The sequence below is a fragment of the Elephantulus edwardii genome, unplaced genomic scaffold (genome assembly GCF_000299155.1).
Source record: "Elephantulus edwardii isolate Elephantulus edwardi_28Jun2011 unplaced genomic scaffold, EleEdw1.0 scaffold00013, whole genome shotgun sequence".
In the NCBI taxonomy this organism is placed as follows: Eukaryota; Metazoa; Chordata; class Mammalia; order Macroscelidea; family Macroscelididae; genus Elephantulus; species Elephantulus edwardii.
The window spans coordinates 33,120,815-33,143,318 of record NW_006399763.1 but is presented as its reverse complement, the minus strand read 5'-3'; the positions used below and the strand labels follow the sequence as shown (position 1 = coordinate 33,143,318).

At 39.6% G+C, this 22,504-nt stretch overlaps 1 protein-coding gene across 1 annotated transcript in view; it reads right to left on the bottom strand.

Moving 5' to 3' along the window:
- MDN1 (MDN1, midasin homolog (yeast)) overlaps positions 1–22,504 on the bottom strand; it is a 177,239-nt gene that overhangs the window by 31,447 nt on the left and 123,288 nt on the right. Inside the window, exons 78-99 of the mRNA XM_006881247.1 lie at positions 22,006–22,121; positions 21,161–21,646; positions 20,666–20,892; positions 19,954–20,109; positions 19,607–19,776; positions 18,638–18,799; positions 17,746–17,883; positions 17,493–17,634; positions 14,456–14,637; positions 13,442–13,591; positions 12,023–12,170; positions 10,823–11,142; positions 10,414–10,572; positions 9,570–9,671; positions 8,713–8,914; positions 7,145–7,315; positions 5,752–5,915; positions 4,652–4,741; positions 3,501–3,616; positions 2,715–2,889; positions 491–564; positions 254–368 (exon numbers count right to left, since the gene is read on the bottom strand). Coding sequence (XP_006881309.1) covers positions 254–368; positions 491–564; positions 2,715–2,889; positions 3,501–3,616; positions 4,652–4,741; positions 5,752–5,915; positions 7,145–7,315; positions 8,713–8,914; positions 9,570–9,671; positions 10,414–10,572; positions 10,823–11,142; positions 12,023–12,170; positions 13,442–13,591; positions 14,456–14,637; positions 17,493–17,634; positions 17,746–17,883; positions 18,638–18,799; positions 19,607–19,776; positions 19,954–20,109; positions 20,666–20,892; positions 21,161–21,646; positions 22,006–22,121 — 3,765 coding nt within the window. The remainder of the gene's footprint in view (positions 1–253; positions 369–490; positions 565–2,714; positions 2,890–3,500; positions 3,617–4,651; positions 4,742–5,751; positions 5,916–7,144; positions 7,316–8,712; positions 8,915–9,569; positions 9,672–10,413; positions 10,573–10,822; positions 11,143–12,022; positions 12,171–13,441; positions 13,592–14,455; positions 14,638–17,492; positions 17,635–17,745; positions 17,884–18,637; positions 18,800–19,606; positions 19,777–19,953; positions 20,110–20,665; positions 20,893–21,160; positions 21,647–22,005; positions 22,122–22,504) is intronic.

Here is a 22,504-nt window from a genome sequence, read left to right as displayed (position 1 = left end):
CAGATCTCAGAGAAAAACAGGGAAATCAATGATGTCAAGTCAAGTGATTACTGAGGAACTGAGCAAAAAGAAGTCTTTTAAATAATGGATCCCATGGAATTCTAGTCTAGTGGAACACAGGCCCAAGTTTAGACATATTCTGTACTGGTGATTTCATTTAAGGTTAGGCTGGGAGGAAAAATAGTACAGAGTATCTCTTATACACTACCTTAAAAAATAACAATGCAGGACACATTTAATTCTGTGAGCTTACCTGAGCAATCTTGGTTTTCTTCTGCTGGAATTTGCAGAGCCTTAGAATCTGAGACCCCGAGTAATCACTGAACTGTTCATGGAACGGATGCAACAGCCTTACAGACTCTCCAAAACTTGGAAGAAATGGAAGGACAGACACACAAATACAGTGGGAATTATTTTTTGTTGTGTGCAAAAAGTAACAAATCAGAGTTATTAAAGGGTTTTTCTCAATGGGAACAAAATGCACAAATACCTGCATACTGCAATCTGACCCACTTCTAGTAGAGTTAGAGCATTTCCAATCACAGCCAAAGATTCAAACGCAAGCTGTGAAACAGAAAGTTAAATGTGGAAGGAATTAGAATATCCTCTAGTGTGGTTTAAAGAAAGGCTCTTTTCACATCAAAAGACACCTGGAAAATACTGCCCTAATACCACAAATGTGGAAACTCATTTGAGTGGCATTCCATACACTGGAAGGAAAGATCTGCTCGAGACATCAGCAAAGAAGACTGATAATGGAAAATATGGTCCATAAATTAAATTTTTCTTTCTTCCTCTACCCCACTACATAAAAAGTTAACCAAATGGGTAAATAAATTTAAAAACAAACTATACATCAATAATAACACCAAACTACAGAATTCTAATAGAAAACTTCATTGCCAACCTCATAAATGACAGCACAGTTAAATGGTAATGGTAACTGTAACAACTAGCTTCTACCAAATACGTAAGTGCTAGGTGCATGACCCATGTACATGATCTCATTTAATTTTCTTAAGAATTCCATGATTATGATATAGGCATTATCATAATCTTAATTTTTCAAAAGAAACTGATACTTAAGAAGTAAATACATTTTTCAAAGTCATATGGAACTAAGTAGGGGATCTGGGTTGTGCACCTGGATTCAGAGATTGTACACTAACTTTTTCCAAAATAACACACACATCATAGGCTACTCACTGGCTCATGTTAGACAATAGTATTACTGTAAAAATAACAAATACCCTGCAGTGTCTATAATGGAGGGTTATAAGAAATCCTTATCAGGTCCCTAAATCTTGTTAATACTGATGAAAAACTAACTCTAGATAATCTTGGACATTTTACATAGGGAGCTCTGGTGGTCTAGTGACAAGAAGCTGTGCTGCAGTCTGGAATGCATGCAGTTCAAGACCCCCAGCTGTTACGTGCAAGAAAGTTGGGCAATCTCCTCCATGCGATCAACTGCCTCTGAAAACCCACTGGAGGTTCTGACTACAACAATATATATATATAAAATGTCTTGAAGGAATCAGTCCTTGGAAAAGACATCATGCATCACACTAGGAAAAGTAGAGGGTCAGCAAAAGAGAAAATCCTCCACAAGATGGATTGACAGTGCCTGAAGCAGTAACAGTGGGCTCAAGTATATCAGGGATGATGAGTATGGCACAGGATTCAGATCTGTTGTTATAGGGTGCTATGTGTCATAGGTCAACTCCATGACACAAAACACCACCACCACCACACATTTGTACACACACACACACAATTTTTCATAAACCTCTTGCAAACCAAAATAGTGTAAAGCACAGGAAGAAATTACTATTAATTTATATGGTAAAAATTTTTAGCATTTGGAGTACCAAAAAATAGCCTACCAAGTCATACCATATATATATAATCTAAAGTAACACTAATATATCGTGTTCAGACACAGTTCTGAGGGGTGGTGGCTTAGATTTTGAGGTGACTGTCATTCTTGCTCTGTTGGATGCACACAGCTTCATTAATGGCTGGTTGTAAAACGAACACTTTCTCCCCTTTTTTTGGTTAGGAACAAAACTCTACTTTGGATTTCAGTTAAAAACAGGTAAGTCTTCCATAAAGAAGGGGAAAAAAAGTGAAGGACATCTGTGTTCTCCATAGTCTTATTAAAGCCCTTAATAATACTTTGCATATTATGGAAAAGAACACAATCAGATTCACTAACTCTCCAACTAGAAAATAACATTGTTGTCAGGTGCTGTTGAGTAGAGTAGGACTCACCACAACCCTATGAACAAAAAGATCTGAACCCCGTTCTGTTCTGTGCCATCCCCACACTTCCTGACACACAAGAGCCCACTGCAGCAGACACTGTGCCAATCCACCTGGTTAAGGGTCTTCCCCTACTTCACTGACCCTCCACCCACCATGTCCTCCTCTAAGGAATAGCCATCTAGCAACATGCCCAAAGTATGTGAGGTGAAGTTTCATCATTCTTGCTTTCAAAGAGCAGGGTTAAGAAATAAAACAAAATTAAAACAATCAGTAACCAAAATATTTGAGGAATTTTAAAACTGTCTCCTTTGAACTCTTAACTTTAGGTCTTCCCAAACATAGAAGCACATTCCTAAAACAAGTTAATAGATATTTCAAAGTTTGTTTGTTTTGCCTGTAAATATAGCTTAGTATTATCATATTATCACTACATTTCTTTGTCTTACCTGTTTGGTATGGTTGTCTACCATGCTGGCAGAGTCATCGATGGCTAAACAGATCTGATACTGACGTTTACTGGGTTTGGTCCTTCGAAGCCAAATTTTATCTTTTCGAAATTGACTGGCAATGTATGGAATGACCTTTCGCATGTTTAGTCGCTTCCCAGTTCGATAGTCTCCTCTATTAAATTTACCCAAGAAGAAGCAAATATCAATTAACAACTGCTCATCCCTTAAGAACATTAATAATACTGTGGAAACAAAATCAAATAAGAAGCAACCTGGCACAGTGAGTGTTGCTATCAATTAAGGACTAAAGATCAGCAAAAAAACCCAAACAGACCCCAATACCTAGACATGTGTCAGTAAGTCAGTACCACCAGAAAAATTAAGACAGAAAATAAAAATTTTAGAAAATATGTCTGCATTAATATTAAATCTTGGCTTCTGTTTTCTGTCCTAAATTATTAATTTTTAGACACATTTCAGAAAAGACCTATAGGATTAGCATGTATAGTAAGAACACTGAAGGTATAAGGGAAGACTCAGCCAATTTTCTCATCAGATATTAATGAACAAAAGAAACTACATTCAAACATTAGGAAACTTTTTGTGGTAGAAATAACAATATAAAAAACAGGTTACTGGTGTCCTGTCCTAGTGCCTACGTGGCAGGGATGGAAGCCTGGGAGACAGTTCTACAAATGGCTAGGTAGGTACTAAACTCAACAGAATTGACAACACAGCCATAATCTCAAGGCACTATTAGTGCACCCAATGGGAAAGGCTTACTTCAGCTTGGCTGCCTGGGTAGGTTCTAAAATGAGACGAAGTTGTTCACACAGCTGTTGTGAAAGAGGTGCTGTTAAGGCCAGATAACTCTGCCACATCTCAGCTGCAGCCTTCTCCTGTGACAACAACAAAAGTACAAGATAATCTTAGAATGTCAGCCCCAACTAAAGTCATTACATCAAGACAAGAGAAAAGCCTCAGGCAAAGGAGTAAAAGATGGCCTTGTGAACTTCCACTGCAGAAGCACATAATAGCATTTTTTGGCATTTTTCCAAAAACAACTATTAATTAAGTATATTAAAAATGTCTCCCCTTCCACTAAAACCACACCCCACAGTTCCAAATGACAAAGAATTAAACAAGGGATAAAATACTAGAAATGATCAAATAAATGCCTTTATTTGAGCAAATAAATTCACTTTATCTATAAAGCACACAGTATATCCACCAAATCCAGCCACTTAAGCAGTCTCTGTCATGTTTCTAAAAGCAAACTGACAAATGAGTGCAATTAGCTCAAGTAACAAACACAATCAACAGTGTGCTTCCTGGTGTGTGTGTCTCTCTCTACACACACACACTCTCACTCTCTCTCTCCCTACCTCACTCATTCATACCCACTCTCTCCTGGGTAATCTACAGAGCTTCATCAAGTCAGCCAGCCAAGATCCAGGTAGCCTGTTCCAAGGATGACTTTTGCTGCATTTTTACCTTCTCTTTTGCAGCTGCTTAGTATTCCAACTCTCATAAGTTAAAGGACTGAAATACATCGGATTCTATGTTTTAATTCAGGTGTAGATGTAGCGTCAAAGCCAGCAGAATACAATTCTTTTTACCAAGCTTTGGCTTTCAAATTCTAATTATGTTCTCCATGTACCCAGATCCTTTACATAGATAGTAAGAGTTAAGAACCTTAGTTTATGGCATCTTTAAAAAAAAAAAAAAGAAAAGTATTTTATGAAGAAAACCAATAGTCAGGGAGCTCTGATGGCCTAATGACAAGAACCTGCACTGCAATCCAAAAGGCGTGTGGTTCAAATCCATGTGGGATGCTCTGCTGGAGAAGGAGGGACAATCTCCTCCTGTGCCAGTCAGATCCAACTCGATGGTACACAACAAAAAAAGAAAAAAGAAAACCAACAGTCACTTACTTCTTCTGGGTCTCCAGATTCATGTAGCTGCCATGTCTCCAACTGTCTTTCCAACTCCTGTCTTAGTTCACTGGCATCTTTTAAAACGGGCTAGGAAGAAAGAGTAACATTTGAGAAAGGGCCCGATTTAGAATTGCCAACTCATTATCACTGGCTATCTCCTTCTCCACTCCAAATACAGTCAAGTGCTTCTGGGATCTCAAACCTAGACAAATTTACAGGATTCCAGAGTTATTTCTCTTCCTATTTTGGACAAATAAGATGGATAAAGAGGGTATTTTACACGTTTAAATCTACAACAAAAGGAAAACCAGACAAAATGACCATGAAATCCTCAATAATGAAAATGTTGTTTGATTGCTCTAGACTGCCACAAAGTCAAACTATTAGGGGGAACAAACCCAGTTTTAAGTGCTCTTCCCAAAAAGCTACCAGTGTTGCTGTTGTGTATCTTTGAGTCAAAAGAGACTCACAGTGGACCCTCCAGCAGGTTGTCAGAGGCAGTAAACAGCAGGGGGGAGACTGCCCTTCCTTCTCCTACAGACAGCTGGTGGATTCAAGCACAGGTCAGGGCACTAACAATCCATCATTGTAACCCTGAACCTAGCTGTGAGGACAGTGTTATCTACTCAGAGAAGACCAAAAACCAAATGACTGCCATCCAGTCAATTTCAACTCACAGTGATACCATAAGACAGAATAAGAGTCCCAACAGTACACCTAAACATAACCATGGATTTTTGCTGGTTTTCTTCCCCCGATCTACTTAAGAACGTTTATTTATATGCACAAGAATAACAACAGGGGAAAAAATCTTGAATAAACAATATCATTTATACAAAATTTGAAGAATGAGGACATTATTAACTAGTTTACTTCTGGGAAGGAGTAATAACAGTATGTGATAATCTACAGAACTAATCAGGACTTTTCCCTCAGTATATGAGGTTAATCATTTACAAAAATACTTCTGTGAAATTATGTAAGGAAATATGCCCCAAATAGATTTATTATTGCTTAAGCATAATGGTTTACAAAGCCAATGAAAATTGCATTTTGTCAACTTATTCTAACAGCGACATTTATGGAAGTTTCAGTACCTGGAGAACCAGATCCATCAGCAATTGGTGGGCTGTATGAATGGTTGAGTCTCTGCTCCTCTCAGGTTTCTCTTTCTCTGTGTCCTTGAGGGATCTGTCTGTCTTAGGGTCTTGGTTTTCTTCTTTTTTAACGATTTCGGTCTCCAACTCCATCTCATCAAAGCCTATATTCATGTAAGTATATATACTTTTACATATCAAAAACAGGAACATAAAAACTGAGCCTTCTCAACAGACTACTAATCCTAACAATCAACCGATGACTGATGAAAGCTTGCTTATTTACTACTTAACATATTGTCCATCATGATTCTACACACTGTTACCTTTAGACAGCCACTGCTGACCCTAATTGCCTTAACTTCCCCTCCTCCCACACTCAGGTGGAGCTGAAGACTGCTCTTCTGAGGAGGAGGAAAGAAGGTAAAGTGTTATTTTTAAAACTATGGACATGTGTATAAATAAAAGATGAAAATAACTAAAACTAAAGCTCCATTTTCTACATAAAAGAAATTGAGGCTGGGGGGAGGGGACAACAAACCATTTGCTTTAAGCTGTGAATTTATTAAGAGGTAAAAGCCAAATTTGGGCCCACAGACTATGTTTCTCAGTGTCATATAATGGCAACTGCAACATAATGAACAACTGTGTCAATATATTAATACAGGAAAGAGGCAGAAGATAAACTTCTTGAACATAGAAAGTATTTTTTTCTACATTTATTTCAATGAAGGGGGGAAGTTAATTTTAAAATTCCTTATTTTATGTATACTTTTAAAATAAATTGCTTAGTAATAATATTTGGCCTATGAAATACTGTCAGTGAGAAACTTACTTTTTCACACACCCTCATCCTATTTCTTCTCAAAATTTATGGCATTTTAAGCTAATATTGTATACTTTTTTATATAATTGAAAATACATTTTGTTTAAGAATATTTCCCTAATAATCAAGAAATGTATCTTTTCATCAGTTAATAAAAGTACCATGCTGCTTTCTTTTTTTAATTTTTATTTTATACTGGTTTGCTTATAAAGCTCGTATATACTATGCTTCCCATTATTCTTCATTCACATTGTGTGTTTCATACACTATGCTGCTGCTTTCTTCTACATATTTTAAAGACTAATGGATTTTGCCTAAAATCCATTAAGGTTTCTTTAAATAAGAATGAAGTTTAGCAAGCTCACCTCAACACTCCTTTACCCACATCTTACTGTGTCCACACAAACCATGACCTCTGCTTAGATCAAAACTTTGGGGTCATCATGGTAAAACATCCTTAAGCCACGGGTTAGGGCACAGAACAGGCAAGCTCCAGTTCACTGACGAGGGAACTGACTTTTCTAGGTCAGAGAGTTCAGGAGGGATTTGTTCATTAGTAGGACTTACCTGACCCTGCTGTGGTCCCTGACTTGACCTCCTCTGGCTTCAGCTGCTCTGTGTCTACTGCTGTGAGCTCCTCCTCTTCCGCTGTGTCCATGAGGGCATCCTCGAGCTCCTCATCTTCTTGATCTTTGCTGGGGGCTTTTGCAGACTGCTGCTGCTCCTTGCTGGCCACATCTGCCAACAAAACACACACACACCCCCCACAGGGCGTTTAGATCTTTGCAGGACAAGTAATGATGGCTGAGCTATGATTCGTATCACTTCTAAGTCTCCAGATTCTGTCACTATCAGCTCCGCCACTGACCAGATAGGTGGCTCAGACACAAAACTTGGCTTGTCTATCCAAGATTTCTACTTACTGACTGATATAACTCTTTATTCCCTACCTCCCACAGAAACTAAGAGGATAAAGGATAATTATCGAAATGGGTGGTTAACTATTACTATGGAAAAAAGAGTAAACCAGAGTAAACAGGATAGGAACATGACTCAAAACAGGTATGTATCAAAAAAAACAACAACAACAACAAAAAACCCAAAAAAACACACCCCCCCCCAAAACCCCCAAAACTAGGTATGTATCCTTCATTAACCATATGTGTGTAGATAATCTGAAAGAATTAAGAACCAAATAATGGGTCAAAAAGGGATCAACATGAGAATGTTAGCATTGTGGTTACAAATAAGTTCTCACATTGCTTTGACCTCAATCCCTTTTATAAAGTGGAAACATCCTAGCTCACAGGAATACTGAAGTAATTATAAATTCAAGCAGCAAAGGCAAAAGCAGCTTTTGCCACAGCATAAGAGCTTAAGACACAGTATCTATTAATATTGTTGTGGAGTTTTATTGTTTTGGTTTTTTAAAGTGAGAAAGGAAGAGAGAAAAATAATGTAGGGCAGAATACTCACTTCTGTACCCTCTACAGACATGGGGGGAGCTCTGATGGCCTGAAGGGTAAAGAGTTGTGTTGCCAATCCAAAGGCAGACAGTTTGAATCTACCAGCTGCCCCATGGGAGAGGAAAGATAGGCAATCTCCTCTCGGGTAATTTACAGCCTCTGAAAACCTACTGAAGGGTTAGCTAGGAGTCATTTCTGATTTGCTGGCTCATATTAACAAAGGCTGGTATTATCAACATTAGGAAGGAAACTCTGAAAAGTCACCAAGAGAATTAAGGATGCTCACAACTCTCTACTCATCTTCTTTTGTTGACATTTTTTCCCATCCCTTCTCATTTATAAGAAAACAACATACTTCATCTTGTAGCTCCTGCCACTGCAGGGATTCACTAAGTGGTGACTATCAGGAAATGTCCAGTACTAAGGAACCCAGAGATAGGGACTGGATTTAGACAGGGCCAACGTTACCAATGACCTTTACAGGGTTAATGTGAAAACGACCCCCCTGAGCATTTACACTTGACTATGGTTACTTCACAGCTAAAGCAATGTCTTTCTGTACATACCCTATTAGAGGGGGGAAAAAATTTAAAAAAGCCATTTATTTTCCCTCCTAATTTATTAAGTAATGACACCTGGCATACACACAATCACACTGTATAATAATACCATAGGTCTGTGTGTCGTAAGAGTCGCTGCCTTGTTGAATGTGCTCAAAGGCATCTGCTTCCTCCACCTGGGCCTGGGGCTGGGCTGCCTCCCGCTCAGCACAATTGTCTGAATCCACTGTCTTTAGCCTCTTATGCACATGCTCATTGTGATCCCCCATGGAGCGCTCATTGTCAGCCTGTCCAGGTTTCCGCTTAAAACTCTGTGGATAATAAAAACAAAAAAAATCCATCAGAATCTTATCTTTAGTAGCAAAAGATTAAAAACAAGCTATTGCACATCCACAGAGTATTGGTCAAAATATTAGGTAGAAGTCAGTCAACCTTGTAATTCAATGCAGTTGTTAAAAGGAATTGGACAGATCTGTAATTACAGAAAACAATCTCAATGACATATTTTAATTTCTGAAATAGACACAAGAAAGGAAAGACACAAACACACACACACACCCCCAAATGCAGAAAATATCTTCAAAAGAAAATGAAAAAACGAGTAGCACCAATTTGCTCTGTTCCTGGAATGGATCAAGGACAAGAATACACGGGAAGTAAACTCTCGGTAGATATATGACTGATAAAAGACAAAAATTAATTCTTAAGTAGAACTCTTAAGGATAGTAAAGAGTGAGACTGGTGGTGAGGCTCACGGGCTCTGTCACAGGAACAAGGGTGCAGGGGAAAAGCTCTCAATATGGGTTCCAAACAAATTCTCCAAGGTCAGTTTCTGCTCATTAAGATTGCCCATCTGCCTGGTGGGACTGGAAAAGTTGGGAGTGTGGCTTTGGTATGACTATGTTTGGAGGATATGTTTCTACATTCAACCTTCATTTATCTATGTTTATTCAAAGACTGACAAACCTGTGTGTTTTTCCTGGTGTGCTTCTGGGAAGCCAACCGGGCAATGAAAGTGGATTCATGGCCTTCTGCTTGGTTTGCATCTGCAGCTCCACTCCCATGTTCCTGTGATATTCATAGCACAAAAGGATTGAGGAAGGCAATACAAACACCTGGTTACTGTATCACATCATCCCCAGCTCCTCCTTATAATACTCTCACCCTACGTAGTCACATCATCACCCTGCCTACTCATCTCTGGAATTCCTGCATCGCCAAGGCCTGGCCTGTGGGCAGATGCAGAAGAGTTTGGACCTGGGCAGAGAGCTGGGGTTATGTACCCTCTTGGGTGCCCTTGCTTTACATGACTTATCGGTTCCTATTTATAGGAACAGTTTCCTTAGACAGAATAAACCTCTTACTGAAAAGCAAGCTTTATCATCTAATGTACTCTTGATTTATTCATTTAACTTAGTCATACTTCCCTCAAATTTAAAACACGGAAAATATTAACACCAACAATATTAGCCATCCGATAAAGCTACTCTAAGAAGCAATGAAAAAGCCCAGCCTTTAATGGGAACTCAATAAATGGTGACAGTAGAATTACTAAAACCAAATCCCCTGCCACTGAGTTGATTCTGACTCATAATAACTTGGTAGGACAGAACAGAACTGCCTAAAGGCTTTCCGAGACTTTATTCGTAGAAGCTGACTGCCTCATCTTCCTCCCTTTCAGTTAACAGAGCTTATCCACTGTACCACAAGGGCTCCAAACACAGAAACCGTCATTAAAGACAACACAGTTACAAACATGGTGAAGTGACCCTTGAAAGAGGCAGATGGCACGGCAGGCAGGGCCCATTACCTCTTTGCCCTGCTCTTTCTCGGGCGCAGCACCAGCCAGCTCCACAGCCTGCTCATTCTGCATGTTCTCTTCCCCGGTTTGCCCGCATGAGTCATGTTCTTTCCTCTCTTTAGCCTCAGGAACCTGCTCCTCTGCATCAGAGTTCTCCTCTTCTTTTTCCTGCATCTTAGAGGAAATAAAAGCAGCTTTAACTTCTGGGGAAAGGTACAACTAGGGCACTCTGTAGCAAACTCTAAGGCCTGCAGCGTGACTCCCTATTCTTCACTCAGGGAGGCTGGACCGAGGGGTCAGCCACAGAGAATCTTAAGTAAAAACTCAGAACTCCTTGACAACATTAGAGATTTTAGGTAATTTCTCTCCTTTTTTACTATTATTTATCAGATAAAACAAATGAGACATTCCACAATACCTGAGGCTGAAGACCTTTGTCAGCAGGGACACCATTCTCTGAACCCTCCTCGTTTGTGTCTTTGTCCTTTTCCTCTGGAGACTGCTGCTCCTCTTCTGAACTCTCCTCAGGGCGCTCGGCAGTGTCTTTATCTGGGTCATCAGCTCCTGTATCCATCATGTCCTCCCCTTCCTCCTTGTCATCTTCAGTGGGACCTTCCTCAGGCTGGTCCTGACTCTGACCTTCATTCTGTTCACAGTTGGCTTCTTCATCTATGTTTTCAGTCTCATGACCTGCTTCCTCTGTATCCATTGGTTCTTCTTTTATCTCCAATGGATTTTCTTCCAAATAGATAAAATAAAAAGGGAAACACATAAATAACCAGTTTTATTATTATTTTCTATACCAGGTGATGACAAACTATGGTTCATGGGTCAAATCTGTCCCACTGTGTCTTTCTGAAAATAAAACCTTGAGAAGTGCAATTGTTTAGATGACGTATTTTACACATAGACATACACAGACAAAAGAAGAAAATCTTGCAAGAACAAAAAGTCTTTAGACTAAAGGTAGGAAATGATAGTTCAATTATCATTGTAAATAATCACAGATTATCACTATTGCACAAAGACAAGAGAACTCTTTGAGCGTGCTGTTACGAGAGGCCAATCCTTGGAAAAAGACATCATGCTGGGAAAAATGAAAAATCAGAAAGAGAAAGACCGCCAGCAAGATGGATTGACACAGTGCCTATAAAAATGGGCTGAAGCATGGTGGAGATGGAGAGATGGCCCAGGACAGGGCAGGGGTCAGATCTGTTGTTTATAGTCACTATGAGTGTAGTGCATTCAATGGCATCCTTTTAGATACTTCAGAAATCCAAGTTACTTTGTTAGCAACTCTTTAAAATAATTACCCTCATTTATTTACACAGTAGCTTAAGATGGGCTTGAATGTTTTCCTCTAGGGCAGATTTATTATACTCTTAAGTAATTTCCATCCATAGGTTTATGCCTATTTGGTTAATGAATTTAAGGCTGAAGCTTATGTCCAATGGAAGTAAAAGTAGTGACATTAGATTCCAAAAGTATAAGGCAATTCAGTGGCCCATGCAAAACAGTAACTTTTTTTTAAAGTAACTGCCAAGTAGCTGACAAGAAATCAGCTACTGTTCATTTTCAATAGTTCCAACTGGTCCCTGTAGGTTTCTGAAAGACTAACCTTCACCGTCTTCATTGTCGGTATCCTCATCCTCATTTCTGTCTTCACTATCGAGGTTCAAATCATCTGGAAGGTCCAAGGCCTCAGGTTCAGGCAGTTTTTCCTGATTGTCGTGGTAAGGGTCCACCTCATTCTCATCATATTCCCTCTTTGAGAAATGCAAAATACAAAAGAAACTTTTTTTAAAAAGTTGTTATTATGTGCTATTGAGTTAGAATCAACTCCTAGCTGACGCTTTAGTGGCTTTTCATAGGTAGTAAATCACACACACACACACACACACACACTCACTCACTCACTCACTCACTCACTCACACAGGAGACTGCCCATCTTTCTCCCGCAAAGCAGCTGGTGGACTCAAATCCAGTGCCTCTGGATTGCCAGCATCACTCTCTACCACAAGCAGTAACTACATAAATAGTTCTTAGTTATACTGTCTTGTTCAGACCCTCAACAAGATGGATCAACACAATGACTGCAACAATGGGCTTGACCATGGTAGACATCATGAGAATAGTACAGGATGGGACAAGGTTATGATCTGCTGTTCCCAGGATTATTGGGAGCCTGTCAACCTGTGGGTACATAAATGAACTGACTGAGTCTACGCTTAGTGAATATAATGTCTTTTTGGGGTGTGGTCTGTAGGGAGGTGTGCTACTAACCCAAGGGTGCTGCCTCTCTGGTTTGTAGTCACCAATGAGAGCTGGACAATTTCCTCCCATGTGATTTACTGCTCCAAAACCAACATGTTATCAGTCAGTTCTGACTCAACACCAATGAGCTGAGTTTTCTCTAAATTATCAGCATTTATTTTAGTAGTAATTTTTCAGCTTTTTTGCTAAAATGTCAAATTATACTTTCTGTGTATGTTCTCTTATATGAAGTATTATATCACTTTGTCTCAAAATAGACACTGAAGCTTTTGAGGAGAAGTAAAGGAACTTAGGTTTAGATTTAGTAGACCATGAGAACAAATAACATGAAAACTCTACTTTTGTGAGTAACCAGTATTTTCTGCCCTGTTAAGTGGCTGTTACCCATTCTTTTATAAGGTGGAAGAATAACAATGAATGAGGAAAAAAATGTACTGAGGTACTGGCAGAAACAACTGTATGGTTTACTGGTGGTTTTACTTAAGATGTCAATACCCTCAATTGAGGCAAATACTATTTTCAGGAACATTGAGAAAACTGTTTTTCATGAAAGTCTGTTATGTACCTAGCCTAACTCTAAGGGAGTTCTAAGCACACCCAAAGTGTTAACCATTTTCAGGTACTTTGTTTTTACACTAAACAAGAGGTCTTCCCTCAAGGACCGTGAAGAGACCCTGCCACAAGGCTCAGCTCCATGAGGCCAGATTCCTCCCACCTGTTGCCTTGCCTTGAGTTAGGGAAACAGTTTAAAACCATCATTACCTCATCTATTTGCTCATTAATTTTGTCTTGGCCTTGTCCACCATCATCACCTTCTGCTTCTTCTTTTTCTTCCTTATTTTTCTGGTTTTTATCTTTGTTGGATTTTCCTGCATCCAAGTTATCATCTTTGGCAACAAGCTCAGGATCTTCCTAGATGTCAGAGGAAGAAATGACACAAAAATCATCATAATTTGAGAAACTGCTTTCACATGGGTAAGTTCTGCTTAGGGCAGCTCTCATACATATCTGTCCTTTTATATCCTGTTGGCAGGAAGTTGTCCATAATCTGGAGAGAGTAATCTAGGTCTTCCCAGATAACAGCAGTATGCGTGTGAACGGTGGGGTGGGGTCTGTTAACTAGCAGCATCATGCTGTATGGCTGCAGTCTAACACAGTCCTGCATTCCCATATGTTGAGATCTGACTGAGTTCAGCAGTCAGTTAAAGGGATCAGCTCAGAGCATCTGTCCAGGGCTGTCTTAACCATCATCCTCCACTTCACTGATATAACAAAACAACAAAACCCAAACATGAAAGAGAGGGGAGAAATGGTATGGAAAAGAGAAATAAAAGACAGGGAATGAAAAGAGGTAAAGAGAAAAAAATATAGATTGTAGTATAGTAGTAGTGGGATGATCACCTCTTTCTTCTCAGAATGAAGGAGGTTTTACAAATCACTTTATGCATGAGAGGGTAACTAGTAAGATGTGTATAAATGTCCAAATGGGGAAAGGTAGGGGAGCAAGAGGCTAGAACGTGGCGAGAGGTAAAATCTGAGATTTATAGAGTTTTGTGGGTAGAGAAGGAATTAGGGAGGATCCAATGGGAACCTAAAAAGATGGGCTAACAGTGGACACAGATCAACGTTCATTAATTTTATAAAATATAATGTATAAGAATGACCGTATGAAATACAATGTGAATGAAGAAATGGGTGAAACCCAACCTACATGAATGAACACAATGTATATGCAGTTTGTATACATATCCTATTTAAAAAAACCCAAAAAATTACCTCATCCATTCCTGGTCCTGTTTCTTCTGTTTTACTGTCCCCTTCCTCCTCCTCCTCTTCTTCTTCATCTTCATCATCACCCCAAAGCCTCTCATCTAGTTTGTCAGCTTCTTCACCATTAAGATTCCCCATTTGTTTGTCAAGGTCTCTGCTCTCACTATCTGATTTCTCATCATCCTCTTCTAAAAAAGGAAGACATGGAGTTTTAGTTGGGCAGGTGACCTCAAGCCTCGTCCTGTGCATTGGGGAGGCAAAGACCTACTCTCTTCAGGTGCTCCGTCAGAGACCATTTTCCCCCACCTATGCAGAATAACCTTTTACACTTACTGAAGTAGTCTACTGTGTTTTGCAAACTGTGTAGGTGAACAAGCAAGTTTAAAACATTTGCAGACATGAAGGAGAACAGTACAAACTGTCTGGACGTGCAGTTCTGGGGCTGGCAATATTCAATACAAGACCTGCAGCCTCACTTTGTCTTAATTCTCTACCTATGAAATGACTGAACTGGATGACTTGTTTCTAAGATTTTTTCTCCCACCCAAGTTCAAACACACTATGCTTCTACGCTTTTATCATCTTAAGACATTTATAGCTCAATGAGTCATAATTTTCTCTTTCAACTTAAGCTCCACTTTTCCCAGAGGTTATTTTCTTAAAATGTTTAGTTAAATGTACATCATTGGCCAAGGTCAGCTTTCATTTCTGTAATATCTAAAGAATAAGTTATTACCTCTCAAGTTAAAAGTGTGGACTGAAATTTGACGGTCTGCCAAATCATGATATGAATATTTAACATGATTATGTGCTTTAAGAAATTAGGCTCTCATATAATTTTAATAACATAATAATATGTTCAATTTTAAAAGTGGTTATATGCTGTCGAGTTACCGGTTGCTAATCCCTATGTACTATAGCTCTGACACCTGCCCTGACCTGAGCCAGTCTCACTGACTCCGAACTATCCCCAATACCCCAGTCACTGTGTCAATCCATCTTATCTGGGGCCTTCTCTCCTGCGCTGTACCTTCACCCTTCCAAGAATGAAGTCCTTTTCCAAGGTCTGGTTCATTCTGGCCGTATGCACAATGTGAAACAAAGCTTCAAAATCCTACCCTCCAAAGAGTAACTTGGTTTCACCTTCTTCCTGTTTGTTTTCTTGATGTTCCATGGTACATTCAGCACCACAACTCAAAGGCAGCAATTCTTCTGTCATCCATAGTTGCTGTCCAGCTCTGAAGCACAGCAAGTAATTGCGAAGACACGGCTTGGATGAGATGTACATTAGTTTCTAAAATGATACTATTGCTTCTCCGTACTCTGGAGAGGTCCCAGACAGTAAATTTCCCTGTGCAATTCTTCTTTTGATTTCCTGACTGCAGGTACCAATAGTGTTGATTGTGGAGCTGAGCAGCTGAAATTGTTAACCACCTCAATTAAGGCCTTCTCTATCTATCATGGTGTTTCCAATTGGGCCAGTGGTGAGAATCTATTTCTTCTTGATGTTGAGCTTCAATCTATATTGAAGACCGCAGTCCTTTACCTTCTGTATCAAGTGCTTCAGGTCTTCCTCAGAATGGGTAAGTAAGCAAGATTGTGTCATCTGCGTAACAGGTTGCTGACAAATCTTCCTCTAATTCTGATGCCACATTCCTCCTCATAAAGTCCAGCATCCTCAATGATCTATTCCACATATGGATTAAAAAGGTATGGAGACAGGATGCATCCCTGACATACTCATTTCTTGATTTTGAACCACATAGTGTTTCCTTGCCCTGTTCTGAGGACTGCTTCCTGGTTCGAGTATAGGTTTTGCATGAGCACAATCAAATGCTCTGAGATTCTCATTCTCTCCAAGGTTAGCCATGAATTATTGTGATACACATTGTCAAATGCCTTTGCATAATCAATGAAACACAAATAAACATTCCTCCAGTACTCTTTGCTTTCTGCCAAGATCAATCCAATGTTGGTGAAAATGTCTCTATTGCCACAACCTCTTCTAAACCCAGCCTGTACTTCTGGTAGTTTTCTGTCAATATACCATCACAGTTGTTTCTAGATACTCATCAGCAGGATTTTGCTTGTGTGTGATTTGTTGTTGATTGCCTTCGAGTTGAGCACGACTCATAGCGACCCTATGAACAGAAGGCCTGAAGCCCCTCTACAACTATTAACACTTATCAAAGTTTTGGAGTTTTTGGAGGCATGTTGTTTAGGAAGTGGATGTCACTCCTACTTCCATACTGTTCGATAATTTCTAAACTCTGTCGGATCACTTTTTTTTAGAATGGGAATAAATATGGATCTCTTCCAGTCAGTTGGCCAGGTAGTTGTCCTTCAGATTTCTTGGCACAACTTGATGAATGTGTCTGGCCAGGCAGCATCTGTTTGTTGAAATATGTCAACAGTCATTTCATCAATTCCTGGGGCATTATTTTTTGCCAAGTCCTTCAGTGCAGCCTGAACTTCATCCTTCTTTATCATTGTCTCTTGATCATATGTTGTTTCTTGAAATGCTTCTGTGTCAGTCAATTCGTTTTCATACAGTGACTCTGTATATTGTTCCCTTCCATCTTCTTTTAATACTTCCAGGATCATTCAATATTCTGCCCCAAGCATCTGTAAGCACTGCAACTCAAGCCTTAACTTTGTTCTTTAGCTCCCTCAGCTTAGACTACAGAATTTTATATGCATCCGTGTGTTTATCTATCCGTAAGGAGCCCTGTGATCACAGTGGTTAAATGCTTGGCTGTTAAACAAACAGGTTAGTGGTTCAAATCTACCAGCCACTCTGTAGTAGAAAAATGTGACATTCTACTTCTGTAAAGAATTAAATCCTTGGAAACAGTATGAGGCATTTCTAATCTGTGCTATATGCAAGGATCTATTGTAATAAATATTTTTAGCAATGCAGTTATATATATAGTTACAACATTATAATAGGCTTCTTCTGGGGAAAAGAAAATATGTCTTGAATAAAGTGCTTATTTTTTCAGAAACAAAAATGAAGTGACAGATAATCTACTGAGTCTCAAACCTTGCTCTTCAAGTTCTCCATCATGCATTTTTCCATCAAAGTCTTCCGACATCTCTATGGCATTATCCTCGCCCTTAATATCAGATTTTGAGTCTGGATCCTCTTTATCTTTTTCTTGACCCTTCTGAAATGTGTCTTCTGCCTACATAACGAATTACAGAAAACATATTTGAACACTTCTACTAATGTACCCAATTTTAATAGTGAAAGAGCTGTACACTGTATACAAAATAAGTACACAAAAAACCCGTACCTGTTCTTCATTCTCAATCTGGTCACTCACATCCTTCATGCCCTCACCTTCTCCAATTCCACCTCCCTCATAATCATGGAATTCAGTTGCTCCTTCACCAGCTGAATCTTCCATAAATTCTTTGGGCAGACAAAATCCCTTCAAAAATCAGATTGAGTAGTTAGGTACAAAAGCAGTAAACGAGGAATTTTCTATTCCTGCCCAGCCATAGCAGTGGGTAAGGGAGGAAAATGTAAGCAAACGGTTAAGTCTTTTTCTAGATGACTGTCTTCAATCAGAAGAAGCACAGCAGACTGTTGACAACCTTTCACTCTACAGGGATTGCAGATGTTTCCAAGCTTGGCAAACACCAGGTATTTACATGGGAAATTTTGCCTCATAGAGGCCTCTGGTATGTGGTAATCTGTCATTTTGCCAAAACAAAAATATGAATGAAGAATACTAGAAGGATTGTATGGAAGGATATCATTGAGTGAGGGAAGAACTTTCCCATGTTTAAATCCCAAAAGTTTTGTCCTTCACTTGTTCTCTAGTACTATGTAAACACAATCACAAATAGATAATTAGTGCAAACAACAGAGTCAAGCCTTCACTGAAATTAGCTCATGAATATTTCAATTTGGAGATGGGAAGGGAAAGGCATATTATTGTACCACAACAGTCATTACAAAATATCTGGGGTACATGACCTCAGTGAGCCTGCAGGTTCCAAGGCTGTGGTGAAAATATGCATAGTAAACAGACACCAGACAAAGCCTCAAAGGGAGAGTAAATTACCTCTTACTGTTTTGTCAAAGGTCAAAACAGGAGCCAAAATATTACATACTCAAAATATTATGAGTGATGAGTATTTGGGTTTCTGTTGATGGAATAACAAGTGCACAGTCCTTACCTTCTGAGCAAGCTCTGAAAAGACCTGGGCAAGCACAGAGAGCAGCTTTGCAGTGCTACGATGAGTTGCCAAAGACATGGCCAGGAAGAAGAGGATAAGGTCCGAGTACCTGGAGAGCATGGGCACTAGGCGCACCAACAAGCAGCAAGACTGGTTGAAAACCTAGAGGCAAAATGAGACCACAAAGCCTGCTCAAGTACTGAATGGCACAGGTTTTTCCTTTTGGGGTAATGACAGACAGTCGTCTGGAACTAGACAGTAATGATGGTTACAAAATACTGTGAATATAATAAATATCACTAATAGTAAATATTATGTGTATTTGTCTTTCACCCCTCAACTTACCACCTCAAAACAAACCGGAAAAAAAAACACCTCCTCCCTGCATACTAATATTTCTTCACACATTCTTCACAAAACTACCCTTTAAGGTCTCAGTAGCTGAAGTCTCATTTAATTACCAAAGGTGTTATGTTCATTTGTTCCCATTTGTGAACTTTTATGGGTAAATTCTATTAGGAAATCAAAGTTGGCATTGGAGGCAGAATAAAATATAATGTATTATATATTAATTTAATTCCTTCCCTGAGATTATCATGGAGATGCCAATCTTATACGTTGGGGCACCATGTACAAGGAATATTATTTTCAGAAGACAGGTCTTGGTTAATAGCAACAACATTCATTGTTAACATAATTTATCTGGGATTGGTGACTAGGCTAAAAAATAATTCTACTATAATGGACTATGAGTATTTCTGCATCTGTGCATGTTAGAATCATAACCTTTAGCTAGCAAATTCTATGCTTTTCAAAGTCTGTCTGGTATTTTTTGCATAAAATAGATCAAATGCTTAGCCCTTTTGTCCCTAGCCTACTCTGGAACTCATCGACATGGAGCAGTATGAGTCATTAATCTACACACAGCCCACTCTGGACAGCAAGAAGTTTGTAAATACCAGTAGTTACCGTGTGCTTTTCTGCTGTGCCATCCTCTCCATACGACTTCAGCCTCTCCAACAGCTCGGAGACAGTGGAAATTATCTTCTGCACATGCAATGTGCCCACATCAGCCCAGAGGTCATCTTCCAAGAGTTTTGAGAGATGTCCTGACTGTAGCCTCTCAAAGGTCGATGCCTCTTTAATTTGCAAGAAATATCATGAAGAATAATAAGAAATAAACTCTTTCATTTGCATTCATGCATAACCATCTACTTCTAACATCTATCCTTAAGTATTTAGACACAGAAACAAAGCATCAAGTTAAGAAAATGAAATAAATTATGAAACTGAAATCAGCCTCATATCAAACATACCATTGTCTTCTTGTGATCTTGTGTGCTCAGTGTTCTCCTCTGCTTTTTTACTGTTTCTTTCTGCTAAATTCTGGATGGCACAGAGGATGGCACGGATGGCGGTTTCAACTTGCTCAGAAAAATCTTCAATAAATTCTTCATCTTGTATTTGGTTTCCTAGTAAGTAAAATGACAAAAATCCCCCAAATTTACAATCCACTGCTTTCAGGTCCCTGTAAACCAGTAACAACCCATAGACAGCAATCTTCATTTATTTCTTTAGGCAGTAGCTGCCTAGTAAGTAACTACTGTGTGGGACACTATGCCAAACTGTACTGTCTGGATACAAAGAGAAAGAAGATACATTCTTTGCCTAGAGAAGTTCACTGTTGTGTGTTAAAAAAATATGAAAATAGTTTATATGTGTCTTAGTCCAGATACTAGCCCTGAAATTTTCTGTCTATAGGAGTACTGCCTTTGTTGCCTCCTGACAGATGTCCTAAAACCATACAGCATGATGAGAGCTGAAGGTATGCTATTCAAACAAATGAGGTAAAATAGTTAAGATCTGTGGGTTCTAAAACACCTCACCTGACAGGAACGTCTTTTTTTAAAACAAACAAACAAACAAAAAAACAACAAAAAACAAGCCTCCTGAGGACAACATTAAAGACTTAAATTTACAATATCAATTTCCCAGGTTTGATTATCACTCCCTCAATAACATCCTTACCTCTGTGGCTTCTTGGAGTCAACAGATCTGTCTTCCAGGTAGTAAAGTCAGCTGTGGCTTTATTGATTTCTGCCCTTATGTACCCCAGGCTCTCAACTAATGCCATTTGTGGGTGCGTTTGTTCAGCCTCCCTCCCTGGAAGAAGGAACAAGGCTTCTAAACCCTGCAAATGAGCTGACACCTGAGACAGGCAACTTAACCCAGAAGAGCAAACTTCAAAATCTCTCCTGCAACAATAAAATTGCCAGTGTTAAAAAGCAGCAGTCACAAGAAGGGCATGTGCACACAAAATAGCTAAAGCCCTCTGCAATGCCTAAAATGCATGTGAGGAAAACCACACTACTTAAAGGTTTATAGCTAGAGACACGCCATGAAGCACTATGCAGCCAATGGAAGACTGAACCATAAATCCTTCCATAAATTTATCCTATTATGACTGAACTCCAACCAAACACCTAGCATAAAAAATACAGTAAAAATGCAGACACAACTCACCAAGAATGAAAGAGAGTCTCACAAGACTGCTGCCTAATTTTATCAATGTCGGCTTTAACAGTTCTAATGGTTTTTAGCATCTCTGTTAACTTTGCAGTTGACTGTTGCCAAAGCTGGTCTTGTTTCCTCATCCGACAACCAGGAGGCAGCCGATTTCCAGGCATTGGTGATGGGTAGTTAAGATCTGATGGGATGAGGTCTGGCACTATTACTGTTCCAGAGAGCTGCCCTTTGATAAGCAGGTTCTGATGGGAAGCAGAAGGCTGATCCTGTGCCTGGGTATTGTCATTGCCTGGAGTGGACATCACACTGGGGCAGCACTGGAGGAAGCAGGAGAGCTGCTCCAGCAGGATCTGGCTCTGCATAGCAAGGTGCTGTAGCCTCTCTGTCCACTGCTGCACACCGTCCTGAGGAGGTAAGGCCACAGGGTAGGCCAGGGGCCCTGTCAGCCTGCCATGAATCTCCTGCACACAGCTGAGAAGGTTCCTGTACAGAAAAACCCATGAAAATAATTTACCTTACAGACTTTAAGCAGCAAATATCCTTATTTCAGACTCAAGTGTAGTTCAGCCATAACTATTGAATGTCTTCTGCAGCCCTGAAATTCCTCAGACCCTTTTCTTCCAAGAGTTGTTGCCAGGGGAGGAATGTATTACCACAGACTTCTCTCACTAGGACACTAAACACCAAAGGTGAGGGGCAATGCCAAGAAAAATCCACTGCGCAAACACACTGCCGCTTGTGGCCTCACATAGCATCTTATGCTTCTCTATGCTGTGTATCAGATCTAAGCTGATTTACACAATTCTTTCTGGCTTATGCCACAAACCCAAATCAGAAGATACCTGAGGATGATCCACTGCTCAGTCAGTGTGGTCAAGGAGCGTCGCTGCCGAATAAGCATCTTCATCAAATGGGCTGAGAACCCTTTACACCGCTCAACATTGCCCAAGCCCATCTCCTGGAGTGGGGAAAAGGAAAAGCAGGCTGAAGGTACTGCCACCAGACATCCACCAAGTAGTCACATTAGCAAACGGTTTTGTAGAATGCCTTCCAGGAGAAGAGTTCATTCCTCTTTTATCTGAGCTTTAGATATGCAACAGCAAATAGTGACATACTCTTTCTTTTTAAGCAGTGTTTTTCAAATTATACTACTATTACAGAGCAACATTCCATGAACTGATATTAGACCTAACCACCGAAACTAAGTATCAGTGGTCTTCCTTAATGTACAGGGCAAAAAGTTTTGCAGATGGCATTATCTCATTTGATGCTTTCTTCCATAATTTTTCTTACACATGTGGTTCTGCTGACAAGTGTGCATAAAAGATTTTAATCTGAGAT